The sequence below is a fragment of the Doryrhamphus excisus genome, chromosome 8 (genome assembly GCF_030265055.1).
Source record: "Doryrhamphus excisus isolate RoL2022-K1 chromosome 8, RoL_Dexc_1.0, whole genome shotgun sequence".
NCBI classification, from domain to species: domain Eukaryota; kingdom Metazoa; phylum Chordata; class Actinopteri; order Syngnathiformes; family Syngnathidae; genus Doryrhamphus; species Doryrhamphus excisus.
In genome coordinates this window covers 11,339,646-11,355,427 of record NC_080473.1, presented here as the reverse complement: position 1 = coordinate 11,355,427, position 15,782 = coordinate 11,339,646, and the positions used below count along the sequence as shown (strand labels likewise).

At 39.7% G+C, this 15,782-nt stretch overlaps 1 protein-coding gene across 3 annotated transcripts in view; it reads right to left on the bottom strand.

Moving 5' to 3' along the window:
* limk1a (LIM domain kinase 1a) overlaps window positions 1-15,782 on the bottom strand; it is a 36,946-nt gene that overhangs the window by 9,389 nt on the left and 11,775 nt on the right. For 2 of the 3 annotated variants that reach the window (XM_058080860.1, XM_058080861.1), the window contains 2 exons: window positions 9,495-9,633; window positions 357-466 (listed from right to left, as the gene is read on the bottom strand). In XM_058080860.1, the coding sequence (XP_057936843.1) occupies window positions 357-466; window positions 9,495-9,633 (249 nt within the window). Of the gene's footprint in view, window positions 1-356; window positions 467-4,307; window positions 4,554-9,494; window positions 9,634-15,782 lie in introns of those variants that run through there. The other variant, XM_058080862.1, reaches the window with a different exon arrangement.

Below are 15,782 nucleotides of genomic sequence, written 5' to 3'. Positions count from 1 at the left end.
AAGTGGTTTTTGGCTTCTCACTTTGCCCTTCACCCACTCTGTCTGAAACCCTGTTTTAAGTTTAGAATAAATATATTTCTAGTACGGCATGCTCTCTTATCTCCCTGCAGCAATACCATAACCAAGTCATAAGTGTCGCTTGTGGTGTAAACAAAGAACAGGAGTGTAAATGTGACGACAAGGATGTTATATCGTAGCTACAGGGCTCTAATAATGTTTAGATAATTGACTTAAATTGGTGACAGTATGTTTTATATGGTGGGGGAGCTCTTCTGCATCATACTGGCTGAGCTAAGGTAAGCAAAACTAAGCATTATTATCATCTTTGAAATCAAATCGTGCAAAAACAAACTCACCAGTAGAGTTTGGATCTCTCCACCAGAGCGTATGTGTCTCCATCACCGATGAACGTCCTGCAGTTCAGACAGGTGAAGCATTCTGGATGATACTTTTGTTCCCCTGCAACCTGACAGAAACAACAACAACAACAACAACATTCAGTGTAGGCTTTTTGCCTTTCTATCACATGTAAACAACACTAATGAACATGAAACTAATCACATCCAATGAAAATGTGAGAATGGATACAAGCCACAGCAGTGTTGTGCACAAAAAGGATGCAACAAAAGGCATGTTACTGGCTTGAGAAGTAGGGCGAGGTCTGGTAGATTAGGTTTGATGCTGCCAGATTTCCTCTAGAGCTTAGGGCCATTGGAAGAATTGAGTTATGGCCAAAAACAGAGCAGGCAATGAGCAAATTAATCAATCTGTCCAGCAAATCTGGCAGTAGCATTTCACTACTGTGTGCATCAGACTGATGGAATAACCGGATAAAGAAAAAAGATGCAAACACCGACACCTTATGTTGTTTTTTTTCCTAGTTGCTCCATCCTTTTATTCATTTGTGAGAGAGATTTATTGGGCATCACCACATCAATATAGCCCCTTTTTAATTACTGCAGGTAATTATCTGCTCTTTATGCAAATGGTTCCAATACACTGCACCTGCTTAGATTAAACCTAAGTTTTCCCAAGAGGTTTCAGTTCCTTTGATTGTCTCAGACACTCTCGCTATCTTGTTTGTAAGATGAAAATGAAACTTCTGCTGCACAAATTGAAATCACAAAGTCAAGTACAAAAAAAACAGACTTCATATGAGTGGTAAATTATTTTGGTTTTTTTTATTTATTTCAAGAAATATTTTTTACCATTGTTCTAACAATACAAAAGAATAAACAGCGCCTCTGCTGGTTGTAGACGAGTAGAGCACTCTACACCACTGGAAACTGCAACCATAATTACAGAAATATGCTTAAGCATCATAAAGTAGGTGTTCATTTGTGTAAAAGGTGTATTTTTGTCTTGAAAATAATGACTGGTGAGTCTCATCGAACTGACCCTAAATGAAAATGGGAACCCGAGACAAAGTGGAAGAAACATGTGCAGCATCATTACAAGAGCAATCAATTAAATCAATGTCCACAGCCTCCTGCTCCACCCTACTGGGGGAGAGCAGCACGGAAAACATGAGCCAGCTCACACACGCACAAGTACATGCACGCACACACATTGCAAAGTAGTAAGATACTGCACATTCATATTTATTTATGGCTTTGGAAGTCAAATTTGCATGTGAAAATTGTCGAGGACTGAAAAGCTCTGATCGTTTAATAATCAACCAGGAGCCAAAAACTGTTATTATCTTCCACTGAACATTTGAGTGAATGTCAACACCATATCAGTACAAAGGAGTCATATCATGGATAGCAAATTAATAATTTTATAGGCTGTTGAGTAGATATAATCTATTATGGGATATTAGGATAACAAACCAGATCCAGGGTTCAGGAAATGAATGTACACAGTGTCTGTGTTGTGAAGGAAACATGACACGTGTGTGTGTATGTGTGTGTGTATCCCCAAATGGGATACAGGAAGAAGAGAGGACAGCTGGACAAGGATGAAAAGGGTGTGTGACTTTGTATAATCTGACACAGTGGCTGCCATTTGCTTACACACACACACACACATACACACTAGGACCACATATGACAGACGGCAGCTGTCGTCGTTATGTTTGGGAAACGCATCCACCCCAAGGTGGCAATTACAGGGGAGAAAAACATTAACGGTTGAAAGCTGCTGTAAAATTTCAAAATAAAAGCATTATTCCATTATGCGGTGTCAAGCATGTGACTGTTGACAAACATCACATGTATTTAATACACCACAGGCTTAATATATTTCATCCGCTGTGTATGATGAGCTCATCAGTGTGTGACCGACTGAATGCCGGACAACCATGAAGCCTTGTGGCTCCTTCTATTAGCAGCAAAAAAAGTGAGACCAAATGTACCCTCCCTCCAGGGGAAGGCTGGATGGGTTCAGGAGAAAGCTTGTTATTTTGCAACAGAGCGTTCTGTTTCAACGGCTGCAGGCCTTAAGGTCACATGGACAGGATATCATCAAAATACTGCACAATGTGTTAAAAATCCATAAAACTACTACTTTTCTTTGGAGAATGTTTATTTACTAAATTGGATGTCAGTATTAAAACATAAAGACTTTAATATATTTATTACAATGGCGTTTCCAGTCAAATAGGAAATATGTGATGATAACCATAGAACCAAACATTTGTAGGAAAACAGTATAGCAGTCTACGTCTCTAGGTTTCTACATAGCTCACAATTGCACTCTCATTTCAGGAAGAAATGAGTGTCATTGTGACACTTAGAAACCACAGATGAGGTCAACTTCACGTGGAGAAGGAGACCTGAAACTTTATTTGTTTTGAAATGATTAACATGTATGACCTATTCTTGGCCGGGGAATGTGAACAGACCTGACTTTTAAGACAATCATGAGTGAGAGAAATGAGCTTCCCCATTGAGGAGAAAGATTGTGAAAAATCAAGTAAAATTTGTAAAATGAAACAAAATTTAAAAAAAAAATGTTGAGAAGTTGAGAAATAATGAAAAAGTCAAAATAAAATAAAAATTAAAAATCATAAAAACAGCACAAAAAACACTACCTTACATAAACTGGGAAAGGGTAAATTAAAAAAATGTGTATAATAAGAAATGTATAGTATGTCATACCAATGAATTTGTATCTAAATATAATGAATATAATATTTGTAGTACAAATAACAAATAATTTGAAGGAAAAACAATTATGTAAAGCCCATTAGACCCATTTTTGCAACTATGGTTGTTAGAAAAAAAGATAATAATGACTATAACAACAAGTAATTTGTGGTGAAATTTTGTTTTCAGCTTACATGTATTAATTTGAATTTTGGAATATCAATTAATCCTATATAAGAGGTTAATGTTGCAAAATATTGATGAATAAAAAGGAGATTTAAAAGCATTTAAGATGTACATGTTTTTGAGTATACAGGATAATGTTATCACAAGCCTAAATAAGATTCCATTTACTGAATATAAACAAACACGATCTCATCGATCTCTTTATGGCCTCCAAAAATTCTTAAACGTGATCTTGCTGTAATCGACTTTACAAACAAAAGTCCACATGCACAACCGATGCATTTGTGCGTCCATGTCTTCAGTAACATCCTGCCGCTGTTTTGACACTAAAGCCAAAACAACACACGCAAAGTGGTAACAGATACTGCCTCCTAGGGAAAGCTAAAGCTACACCTCAGTCGTGTTTGACAAATGTCAAAACTAGACTGCTAGAAAAAGTAGAATTTGACCAAGAATTTGAGACGACGACACCACCAAGTGATGTTGTTACAGATTACATTATTTAGGCAAATGTAAGCGAGCCAGGAAGAAGACAGTAGGCGACATTGATGCTCAGCATGGAAAGCCCCTTCTGCCTCTAACAGTAGAGCAGCACAGTACATACAGGCCTGGCTTTAAAGACCTTGCTAATGTATTCATACCAGTCTTTCGTACTGGAGGGCTTGCGTCCAATGTGAGAATATAAGGAATTATATTATATATAAGGAATTATGGCCAGACGAGGCAGAGAAACAGGTTAAAGATGATGATTAATGAATACTGATACAAACATCCATTCTTTCTAAAGTGCTTATCTGCCATGTCTCATCAGTTTTACATGAAGAGAGCGCCTCACTGAAAAGAGGAGAGCTACGGAATTACACAGCAAAAAAGTGACCCACATTTCAATGACACATATACTGCACAAGCTTGAAAAGATGGAGGACTATGTACGCAGCAGCCGGTGAAACAACGTCAGCCACTTCTTCTTCTTCTCGCCGGCTCATGCATCCATACCATGCAACCACATCAGCACCAGTGCTCCCAACTCACCTTCTTATCCCTTTTCCACAGCCTGAGACAGCAGAAGCTCCAGAAAAATAAGTCTCCCACCATGACAGCCACCGAGAGCCGGAGTCTGTGCGCTGTTCTATTTCATTCTAAAAAGAACAGTCGGTCACAACACACAACGTGCACAGGCGGGCAGCGGTCACAGTGTGGTAGAAAGCTGCACAGGGAGGGCGGGAGGCGAGCAAACCCACGCCTCTGCAGCTGAGCTCATCCCCTCCTGTCTGCCCTCCTACACACACACACACACACACACACACACACACGCACACACCCCTCCTCTCCTACTTTAGCAATGACCTCATCGCTTCCTGTTTGGCCCCGCCCCCTCTCCAAACACACACACACTCCTTCATATTATCAGCAAATTCCTTTCTTGTATTCCTCTTTTAACCTTCTGGAATCCACATTCTCACCACTTAACACTCAAAATGCGGAAGTGTAAACCAAGGGTCTTAAGCAATTTTGTTAAATTTGTTATTATGCTGTCATACAGTCAAGCATATGTTTGGAAAATGACACTCATCACTACACTGTTAATATCTAAATATATGTTTGTTATTCTACTGTATTGTGATGCAATATGTGATAATGCTTGTACAAATATCTGGTCATTAATGCCTGTGTAGTAAGGATGGGTTTTTCAGATGTCACTTCTGAATATTTTTAGGAAAAAATAATTCTGATGGTCATGGTGACCAGGGTGTACCCCGTCTCTCGGCCAAAGACAGCTGGGATAGACTCCAGCATACCTGTGACCTCGTGAGGATAAACAGCATAGGAAATGAATGGATGGATATTCATTCATTCATTTTCTACCGCTTTTCCTCACGAGGGTCGCGGGGGTGCTGGAGCCTATCCCAGCTGTCTTTGGGCGAGAGGCGGGGTACACCCTGGACTGGTGGCCAGCCAATCACAGGGCACATATAGACAAACAACCATTCACACTCACATTCATACCTATGGACAATTTGGAGTCGCCAATCGGTTTTCTCCGGAGTACCCGGAGAAAACCCACGCATGCACGGGGAGAACATGAAAACTCCACACAGAGGGTGGAATTGAACCCTGATCTCCTAGCTGTGGGGTCTGTGCGCTAACCACTCGACCGCCGTGCCGCCATGGATATTCTTATGGCAAAATAAAAAAATAATAACAAAAATATATCCACATAAAGTAACAACTGGTCAATTTCAATATAAATGTAATAATATTTCTTAGCCGCTCAACATTTCCAGTAATTAGCAATCATAACATTTCCTAACTTGCTTATGTGGGTCTCTCAATTGTCGTGTATGCATCCAGAAGTAAGATGACTGTCGGAAAATATTCTAGAGAAAAAATACCTTATAGTATAGTATAGTATAGTATAGAATATAGTATAGAATATAGTCTTGTATTCAGGTCAATACTGTAATTGTTGATTAATGGTGTCACGAAGGATGCAAAATGGAGCGTACTACTTGGCTGCTCCAAGAGGAGGTACTGGCGATTCCATCTCAACAAGATTTGGTGAGATACAACCACGTCATACGGTACCAACACTGGCATTGAAACAGTACCAAGGTCATTTATCGGGAGTTAAATACTAATAGAACGTCCTTTTACCCTGTTGAACCTTTTACTATTTACTAGTTACTCGTTATTTTTATCCTTGTACCACACTGACGCACACGACCTGTGTGTTGTATGACTGCATTGAGTGTTTTTAGAAGAGCAGAAATTAAAATAAATAGGAAGTAAAAGGAAGGAAGTCTCCCCTAACCACAAAAACACAACATGAGCCAGAAGGAATTCACCGTATTAGCAAAGAGAGCCGAAACAGATAGTGTTGATGGAGTTTATCAATGATGTCAACAGACATGTGATATACAACGTGTGCACTCTTGGTAATCTCGTTAACAGCGCTTCCGCTTTTTTTTCCCTCTCACCGCATGCAGCTACGGTTCACTCAATCCCTTCGCTGCTGTGTCACTCCTACGCCAGCTCAGTGTTTCTCGCTTGTCCTTGTCGTCACACATTGTGCTGACCCCGCTCCGTGTTACGTGCATGGGATCAAGGCTATGACTGGTGAGATATTCATAGGCAGCCATAAACACTGTAGGTTGCTTCGGCAGACAGCAAGGGACGCAGAGAATTCTTTCCCATACATTTATTTATTTGTAGCAGCTCGGTACTAATACATTTGACTTGGTACGTGTTAAAAGTGTTTTTTGCATCATGCATTTACTCTGTAATCAAATACAAGTACACAACCCATCAGGGGAGTAACGACTATGTAGTAATAATACTAAGACGACAGAATCCTGACACACTCGTCTGTTGTTTGGTAACACTTCGCATTCCTGGTGAAATTTGTAAAGCAGGGGTGTCCAAAGTGGGGCTCACAACCTTTTGTGGACCGTTACAATTTTGATGAGCCCGTTCATTCATTCATTTTCTATCGCTTTTCCTCACAAGGGTCGCGGGAGGTGCTGGAGCCTATCCCAGCTGTCTTCGGGCGAGAGGCGGGGTACACCCTGGACTGGTCGCCAGCCAATCACAGGGCACATATAGACAAACAACCATTCACATTCACATTCATACCTATGGACAATTTGGAGTCGCTAATTAACTATTAACTATGTGAAACACCGTAAAAATAAACAAAAAATCCAGCAGGGTCACATGGGACAGCCGCTGCTCCAAACATATAGCAAGTGAGTGTATAGTGATTCTTTAAAAATGTGCAATTATGCAAATTAAAACAATGACCAGTGGACCCCGTCCCACACACAAACACACCACGTCACCACAAATAGATTGCAGTCCTGTAGAAAACACTGCACTAGGAACGGCTTTAGACGTTTTAATACAGTAACATATGAATTACTGTATTGGAAAAGCCATATTATAGCAGAGAGTTCAAAATAGAAACACAGTAAATGCTTCAAATGTTTCACTTCTATATTGTAAAGTAGAAAAATACTAAACAATTCAGAAGTGAAACCTAGCAGCCTGCTGCCAAAACGGGGGATTTCCTATATGCTAATAGGTCAATGATTCCTCAGAAAAGAGGAAATGCAATGAAATATGTAGTACGGGTCACTACGGGTGACTCGATTAAATCGAGGACCCAATTCACTTTAATGAGGGACTCATAAAAAAGAAAAACATTTTCCCATCAAGAGTAAGAACAATCGTGTTCTCTTTCCTATGGTACTACTGTTCTGATATACAAAAAAAACAATGCTTTCAGCCATTGCTTCATTCCTGCCGTGTTGCATTCACTGTCTGATGAGCTCACCACGTTAACATGATAGCCAACCACATTTCAGCACAATTAAAAACAGATGTGTCTTCAGTTTATCAGGCATCACTAACAGGTTTTGCAAAAACACAAAAAAGCCTCCCTGCCGACCAGCAGTTAACGTAGTTCAGTATCACATGTGGAACTTTCCATTGTTTCACTGTTCTAAAAATGTTTCCCACTTTAACCACACATTTGCGTCTGTGTCCGTGTCCCTCCCACTAAAACAAAGTTTAATGTTTCCCACTGTAAGATAATAATGGTAGTCTGCTTTCTTAGTATCCTTTCCTAATAATACTGTTTAAATGGCCCACATACCTCTGATGTTATTTTTATTATTTAATCATTGACTGATTGTTGTCAACTACTTTTGTTATGTTTTATGTTTTTTCTGCATCTTTAATTTGTAAAATGGTACATTTCCTATGTAATGTATTCTTCTTCTTGCAGGCATTTTTTAATCCTATTGTCACCCAAAGCTGATTATTTTTCTTTAGCATTTTGGACATGATGTATTTTATCAGAAAATGTTCAAAATCACATATTTACACTTAAGAACATGTTTAAAATGATTGGAATGATACAGAAAATGCATTTACAATACAGTTCAATGAACAAATATATATTTTATGTTATGACTGTACGTCACTGATAAATAAAATAGTGATTTATTTCTTTGTATTGACATTTTCCTTGGATGATCAATTACTTGTTGTGACACACACAAGGCACTGTGGTGAAACGGGGTAATTTTAGATACATATTTCATAGTGAAACAGAAAACAAGCTCCAAACCCATGATGCAATGTTTACCTCAGATGGTTTGGATATTGTTTTATTCCATTGTGGTTTCCCCCTCCACTGGTTGGGGCTTTCTTACGATGACATAAACCAAGTAAGAAAAAGTCCCATTTTTTAAATGTGATTGTTTCCCAGCTAACAAATAACAGTGACCAGTGGAGGTCGGCACCTTAAAATCATTTCATTATGGTACAAGAGGAGTGAGGTAATTCGCCATCATGAATCAATAACAATGTCTATAAGTGGTGTTGGAGTTACAAAAACCATAGCACAGCAGTATTTTAGAATCCCATCCTCCTGCAGCTTTTTTCATTGAGTTTGCAGATGTGTCCGTTAAAAGATTGGACAGAAGAGAGTGAAGATGGGGTAGGGTATACTTCAATTACAGGAGTGGAAGCCTCAGCTTAGCCCATAAATCCCCAGTAAAGGTTATAAATTACCTAATGTCTGCCAAGTAAGTTTGTACCAGCGTTTGACAACACAAAATATATTTCACATACATCTTTTTGCAGGGACACGCGATAGAGATAGGACCCATTATTGATAACTTTGTGACAACACAGTGGTTAAAAATGTTGTGTATGAACTTATATAAAAATACATCTCCAAAATATTACAAAAGGCATACATTCCTGTCCTTGATGAAGGACATAATGATCTACTGTATCCTCTATGTGTTCAGCATGCAACATTACATTGGTGTGGTATGGTAGAAAGGGCAAAGAACGTCATCAGTCTTTACGTTGTCAGAAGAGCAATAAACTCGAGAAGGACACAGAAGTAAATGTGCCCCTCCCAGCGTTTCATTACTGAGATTGCACTGCAAAGAACACGCACATACAAAACCACAGTCTCTTTGCTGCAGTAAACCCCTTGATGTCACGGTTGGACTTTTTTTTGGGGGGTATTGTTTAAGCACCGGGACCGTTTTAAACATAACCATTTGTCACCATCGGATGATATGTAAAAAATACCAAAGAAGAAGTTAATTTTTTGGCATATGACAAGGCAGAGCTGCAAATTGTGCAAAGCAAGGCCACAGAGGTAAGGGAAGATGAGCGTTAGCGGTTTAATCCTCTTACCATAATGAGGCCAGTGGTGATAAGGTCGTTGCAGCCGTGGCACAGCTCCCCAAACTTGGCCCAGTAGTCCTTTTTGCAGAAGAGCTGTCCGTCTTTTTCATAGTACCAGTGGGCCAGCGAGCTGCTGCACTCACAGCACCTATAAAAGACAATAATAGAAATATTCTTATTTTTTCTTATGGATGTGTGACATGTTTTCAATTGCCAGTGTTAGATAGCATGCTTGTTTGTAGTTGAATTACGTTAAAGTGACTCACTGCAGCATCTGACAGCATCAAACACAAGCAGGTTATACAGTAATCCACATGAAACTACACTTTAAATGTCCGTGACCTTCTTTAGATATTGACAAACTACAGAAGTTTCGATGCTGTGAGAACAATGTTCCGAATGATAGTCCCCATGGTGATAATGAGCGCCTTTGTAAGGCTGCCCCTAATGAGGTGGACAGACAGACAAATGAGATCACATAAAAACACACAGCTCTGACTGGGCCTTTGTGCCCCTGTTTGCCTGCACTGACTGTTTTTCAAAGACAAAGCCATGCTGTCATCTGCAACATCATCACAACTAGAGTGCAGCATCGTCCATTCGATGTGACATTAACTGGGTTACATTCATACATGGAAAAGTTGTTTGATGAAGCTGTACGCTGACTATTACCAAATGTCATTTAGTACTGACCCTTGACCCCATACAGTGCAATAAAAAACTTGCAAGGAGTATACGGTCATTGCGGTTTGAACACATTCACCGGCCTTTTATTCATTTTCTACCGCTTATCCTCACGAGGGCCGCGGGGGGTGCTGGAGCCTATCCCAGCTGTCTTCGGGCGAGAGGCGGGGTACACTCTGGACTGGTGGCCAGCCAATCACAGGGCACATATAGACAAACAACCATTCACACTAACATTCATACCTATGGACAATTTGGAGTCGGCAATTAAACTAGCATGTTTTTGGAATGTGGGAGGAAACCGGAGTACCCGGAGAAAACCCACGAATGCACGAGGAGAGCAGCTGTCTTCGGGCTAGAGGCGGGGTACACCCTGGATTGGTGGCCAGCCAATCACAGGGCACATATAGACAAACAACCATTCACACTCACATTCATACCTATGGACAATTTGGAGTCGCTAATTAACGTAGCATGTTTTTGGAATGTGGGAGGAAACCGGAGTACCCGGAGAAAACCCACGCATGCACGGTGAGAACATGCAAACTCCACACAGAGATGGCCGAGGGTGGAATTGAACCCTGGTCTGCGCGTTAACCACTCAACCGCCATGCAGCCTCATTTTCAGCCATGACACAGAAAATATTTACATAAACGTTGAAACAATATAAAGAAACTGTAGACCCTCTTCTTTCATCAGAAAAAAAGAGTTTGTTTCTAGCCTTTTTAGGTCTTTATAAATCAGCCGCAGAACATAGGGTGGATACAGCGTAAACACCGGATTTGGATGCAAATTCAAGCAGAACGATGATTGACGTCCATATTTTTTTTTGTGACACCTCAAACACTTGAACAGTTGCTGATTTCGATGAAACACCAAAACAACACAAGAAAAAAAGATTCCAGTGTGCTTGTGAATAGACCCTACTGCCTACTGCAGTGCATCCATCAACTCTATTTTTGCTATCCCAAAACCAGCCAATAGAGAAAGACGCCCATCCCACAGAGTCTTCTCTTGTCATTTATGAGTGTCTCATGTGTAAAATGCCTTTGTTGTGATTTGGCATTATGTTATATTATTGTGAGTTGTGAGTTGGACTGTTGTAAATGTGTGCTAATCCCCGTTATTTATGATACACTATTGCATGTGCATATGCAACCATAGCCAGTGTTTTATTATTTGTAATCTGTCTAAATCTGTATGTCTACCAGCTGTGACTAAGTGAGGGTCTCCCCCACTTCCCAGCCGAGGCTCCCTCTTATCAGCTGGCCGTCTGGATCAATCCCAGACCTACTTTCCAAATATGTCTCATTTCATGGCATTCCTCAGCTTGGTGTTTGTGGCTCTAATGTAACTATTTTTAAATATTATGCAACATTATTTTCCAGGTTTATTTGTAATGTTGTAATCTCACATTATGTTAAAAAAGATTATTTATTCTGTGAATATATGACACCAGTGTTGTTGCTAGTTTACATTGTATACTGGTAAACCAGTAAAGGATTTCATACACTTTCCAAGTGCAGCACTTTTGAATGACTTTGACCAAGGTCGTCTCTCTCGGCAAGCTTGCTGGCACAGTCACCTTGCAGTGCCTTGATTCACTATTTATTCATCAGGCACTGGCACAGACACACCCTTTCTCCTGAGCATCTGCATGCAGTGCTTTAAGGCAGACTGTAGCAGAGCTGTTTCAGTATGCAGCATGTTTGGGTGGGGGATGAGATTTGGAAGTGGGTCAAGGCTTTCAGGAGATGTCAGCAGCATCCAGACAGGAGATATTTTGCTGTCCTTGCTCTGCGTCATTTAATAACTACAATGGAGACACACAAACACACACACACACTCAACCTTGAAAACTGTGCAAAGTCACACCTAGTGGGGATTCACACGTGCACGCTATATGCAGCTGGGGGGATGGGAAACATATTTAATATACAGTATGATTAAATGTGTTATTGACACCCAGATCAAGATGTACACAATAAATAATTTGTACTAAGATTTACATGTTCAATTAAAAATAGTAGAATGGTGGTTAAAGCGTTAATGCACTTCTAGAAGCTCATTTTGGGGGATTTTTTTTTTTGCGTGACGGAATTTGCAGTTGCATGGACTATAAGAGGATTATCAGCATGAAATACTCTTTCTTTGCCTGCTTATGATTGCAAGTGCACACACTCACACATGCATAAGAAGTATGTGCAAATATCAACAAGAACTTAGGGTTTGGGGGGTAGAAACATGTTATGTGAACGACGGAAAGTAGCACACTGGGATGGAAAAAAGTGAAAGGAGAAAGACACCCAGCTGGAATCCACCAACAAGGTCTGAAATCAGCCAATAGCAGAGGAGATAAAAATGGAGGAGTCGAGTTGGTAAATCTAAAACTGTCGCCTCCCTCCTGTTGAAATCCTCAGTGGAATGAACGGAAAGTGTCTGACAGAGTAATAAATTCCTTGGCTCCCACCATTTTCTGTTTAAGACCACAAAACAAACTGGAGGCCCCCCCCAATATATGAGTTTTGTCATATACAGTAACTAAAGTAGTCTACTGAAGGCGTTGGCAACCTTTTTGCCATGAAGTGCCATTTTAAAACTTCCCTGTAAGTTATTTTTTTTACGAAACAATAAGCATATGACGTCATGTTCTCTGATTGCTTTATCGTTTTATTATTACATAATGTTTGCTGATTGCTTAAACGCTGCCAGTGTACATATTACGTCCCTCTGTCAGTGAGAAATGGCCAATCAATCAATCAAGCAGAGCGCTAACTGAAGTGGCACAACCACATTTTTACAGATTTTACAGAGGGGCGCACAAAGGGCGCACCATATTATAAGGCGCCTCGTCAATTTTTTAGAAAATTAAAGGCTTTTAAGTGCACCTTATAGTGCGGAAAATACTGTATATTTTGAGCATCATTGCCATGGTGACCTTTTATCGCTTCCATTCAAAACACTGGCGGACATAACCCCATCTAATGATATACTGTAGCTACTCCTGACAGACAACGCTAAACCACAATCAAGATTAGACGTAGATGTGTGTTGCTTTGGTAAACCCATATGGGTCCCTTTATCGGTTCTCCCATTCATATTTATTACAGCCCCTGAGGTAATGTTTTAAGACAGTTCCGTGACGTAATATATTGAACATCTGTCCATCCTGTTAATCATTAGGATAGCCAGACTCAAGTCAATAGCAAACATGATTCATTTGTCCCAAGTGCTATGGTTGAGCGATGGTTAGATGAAAAAAAAACAACGAAATAAAATGTCGATTCATTGAATTTAACTCCCAAGACAATGTTAAATAAAAATATAGAATTTTAAAAATCCCCTTTCGACAAAGTTTAGAATAGAGTTAAGAGACCAGAAGAGGCTTTTGCAAGAGTTTGTGAGTACAGATGTTGGCCTGCAATGACGTGCACAGTGCCACTGCCACAGGAAGGGGAAGGAACCAAATGGAACTGGTATGGAAATGTGTGGAAAGGATCGCTGTATCAACTGACAGATGCAAACCTGAAACATTTATGAGGAGACACACTTGTTACACAAAATGTGTGTTATCGCCAACACACCCCCGTAAGACAAACTAGGAGTTGACCTGGCCCGAGACAGAAAATCAAAAGGCGATTGATGGATATAATTATTGATTAAATGACACCGAAAGAAATATTAGCTTAGAATTACTATTCCTGAAACAATTGAGTCTGGGAGGGAGGGAAATTGAGTTACATCCACAAAGACCTCTGCTATGGCGCAACTCATTATTTTACTCGATATAACACTGGCTTGGAAACAGGAGTTCAGAACGTTTAAAGAGATTGTCCAAACCTGATTGACAAAAATTCTGGGACGTTATTCGCCTTAAAAGATGTTTCTCTTCAACAAAATCACCAGAACATAACACATAACAAGACATACACACACACACACACACACACACACACAAATGCAGCTGCTTATTAATTATTAAAGCCTCCGTCATCTTCTATAAAGCTCACAGGGACATCCATGTCTTCTCAAACTGCAAGGCATGTCGGAATGCTGCTAAGGACGTGATCAATATACCAATATAACCCAACAATATGACATATGATGTGTACATATAAAGGATGTAAACTATACATTATTTAAATGATGTTAAGATTTAATTTATTTCAAATATGCATACTGTTTACATTGAAATGTTACATTTCACAGTTCCACATGTCTGAAAAGAAGTAGGAAGAAGCAGCGCTTATTTAATTCTTACTTCCTCTCCATTTCACATCCATTGCTAATACGTTTGTTGACTTCCTTGATTCAGCATGTACATATTCACTATTTACACAAGCTTCTATAATATGGAAGACTATTTTTTAAAAAGAAAAATAAAACAATTGTTACTGGGATCAATACCATTCCCCAGTGCAAGCATCTGTTGTCTGGATAGCTAAAGGTTTGCACTTGGGTTCCTAATTCCAGTACTTCTTGTTGAGCAGGCCCTTGCAACATGGTATTGATATCAAATATACTGGAATTGAATGCAATGGTTGTATCCTCCATCTTACTTGTTGCCATTGTAATATTATTTTTCATATTTATCCAGATTGTTGATATTTATGACAACAAGCACTTCTGTGTGTACTGGTTCTCCATTTAGATTGATTTTGCCCTTGGTGCGACAAGTGTTTTTTTTTTTTATCTGTCCCTGCTTCCTCAAGTCTCGTACTTTGTGTTTTGTCCGATGCTCATTCATGTAGACGTTTGTTCCTTTCAGTTTCTTTCCCTGTTTCAGCAGTGCGGTTTTGAATACCCTGTTGGTGAACTTAATGATGATAACAAGTGAGGTGTTTCTGGAATACAGTGAGATGCACGTATCGATATCTACATCCAATTCCTTTGATTAAAGGAAATTTCCAATTTGTTGGAATTTTGAAGAAACATCATCTGGTTCTCCCCCTTTTAGGATCACATCATCATTTTTGCATTCTGATTCATTTCATGACTTATATTCTTCATTTGCAGGTGATAGTTACCTTTGCTTCTTCTTCAAGAGTGGCGCACAAGGAAGCAGTAGTGCCTCAATATCATCCTGTAGAACCATAATATAATTGCGTAGTGCTCTATTTTCTTCCATGGGGTTTTTAACATCCTTAAGAACAGCTTGCAAGGCGGCATTATCATGTTGTAGTACCTTGGTATCATCTTGTAGTGCCTTGGTATTATCTCTTAGTACCTTGGTATCATCTCTTAGTACCTTGGTATCATCTCTTAGTACCTTGATATCATCTCGTAGTGCCTTGATATCATCTCGTAGTGCCTTGGTATCATCTCTTAGTACCTTGGTATCATCTCTTAGTACCTTGGTATCATCTCTTAGTACCTTGATATCATCTCGTAGTGCCTTGGTATCATCTCTTAGTACCTTGGTATCATCTCGTAGTACCTTGGTATCATCTCATAGTACCTTGGTATCATCTCATAGTACCTTGGTATCATCTCTTAGTGCCTTGGTATCATCTCGTAGTGCCTTGGTATCATCTCTTAGTACCTTGGTATCATCTCGTAGTGCCTTGGTATCATCTCGTAGTGCCTTGGTATCATCTCGTAGTGCCTTGGTA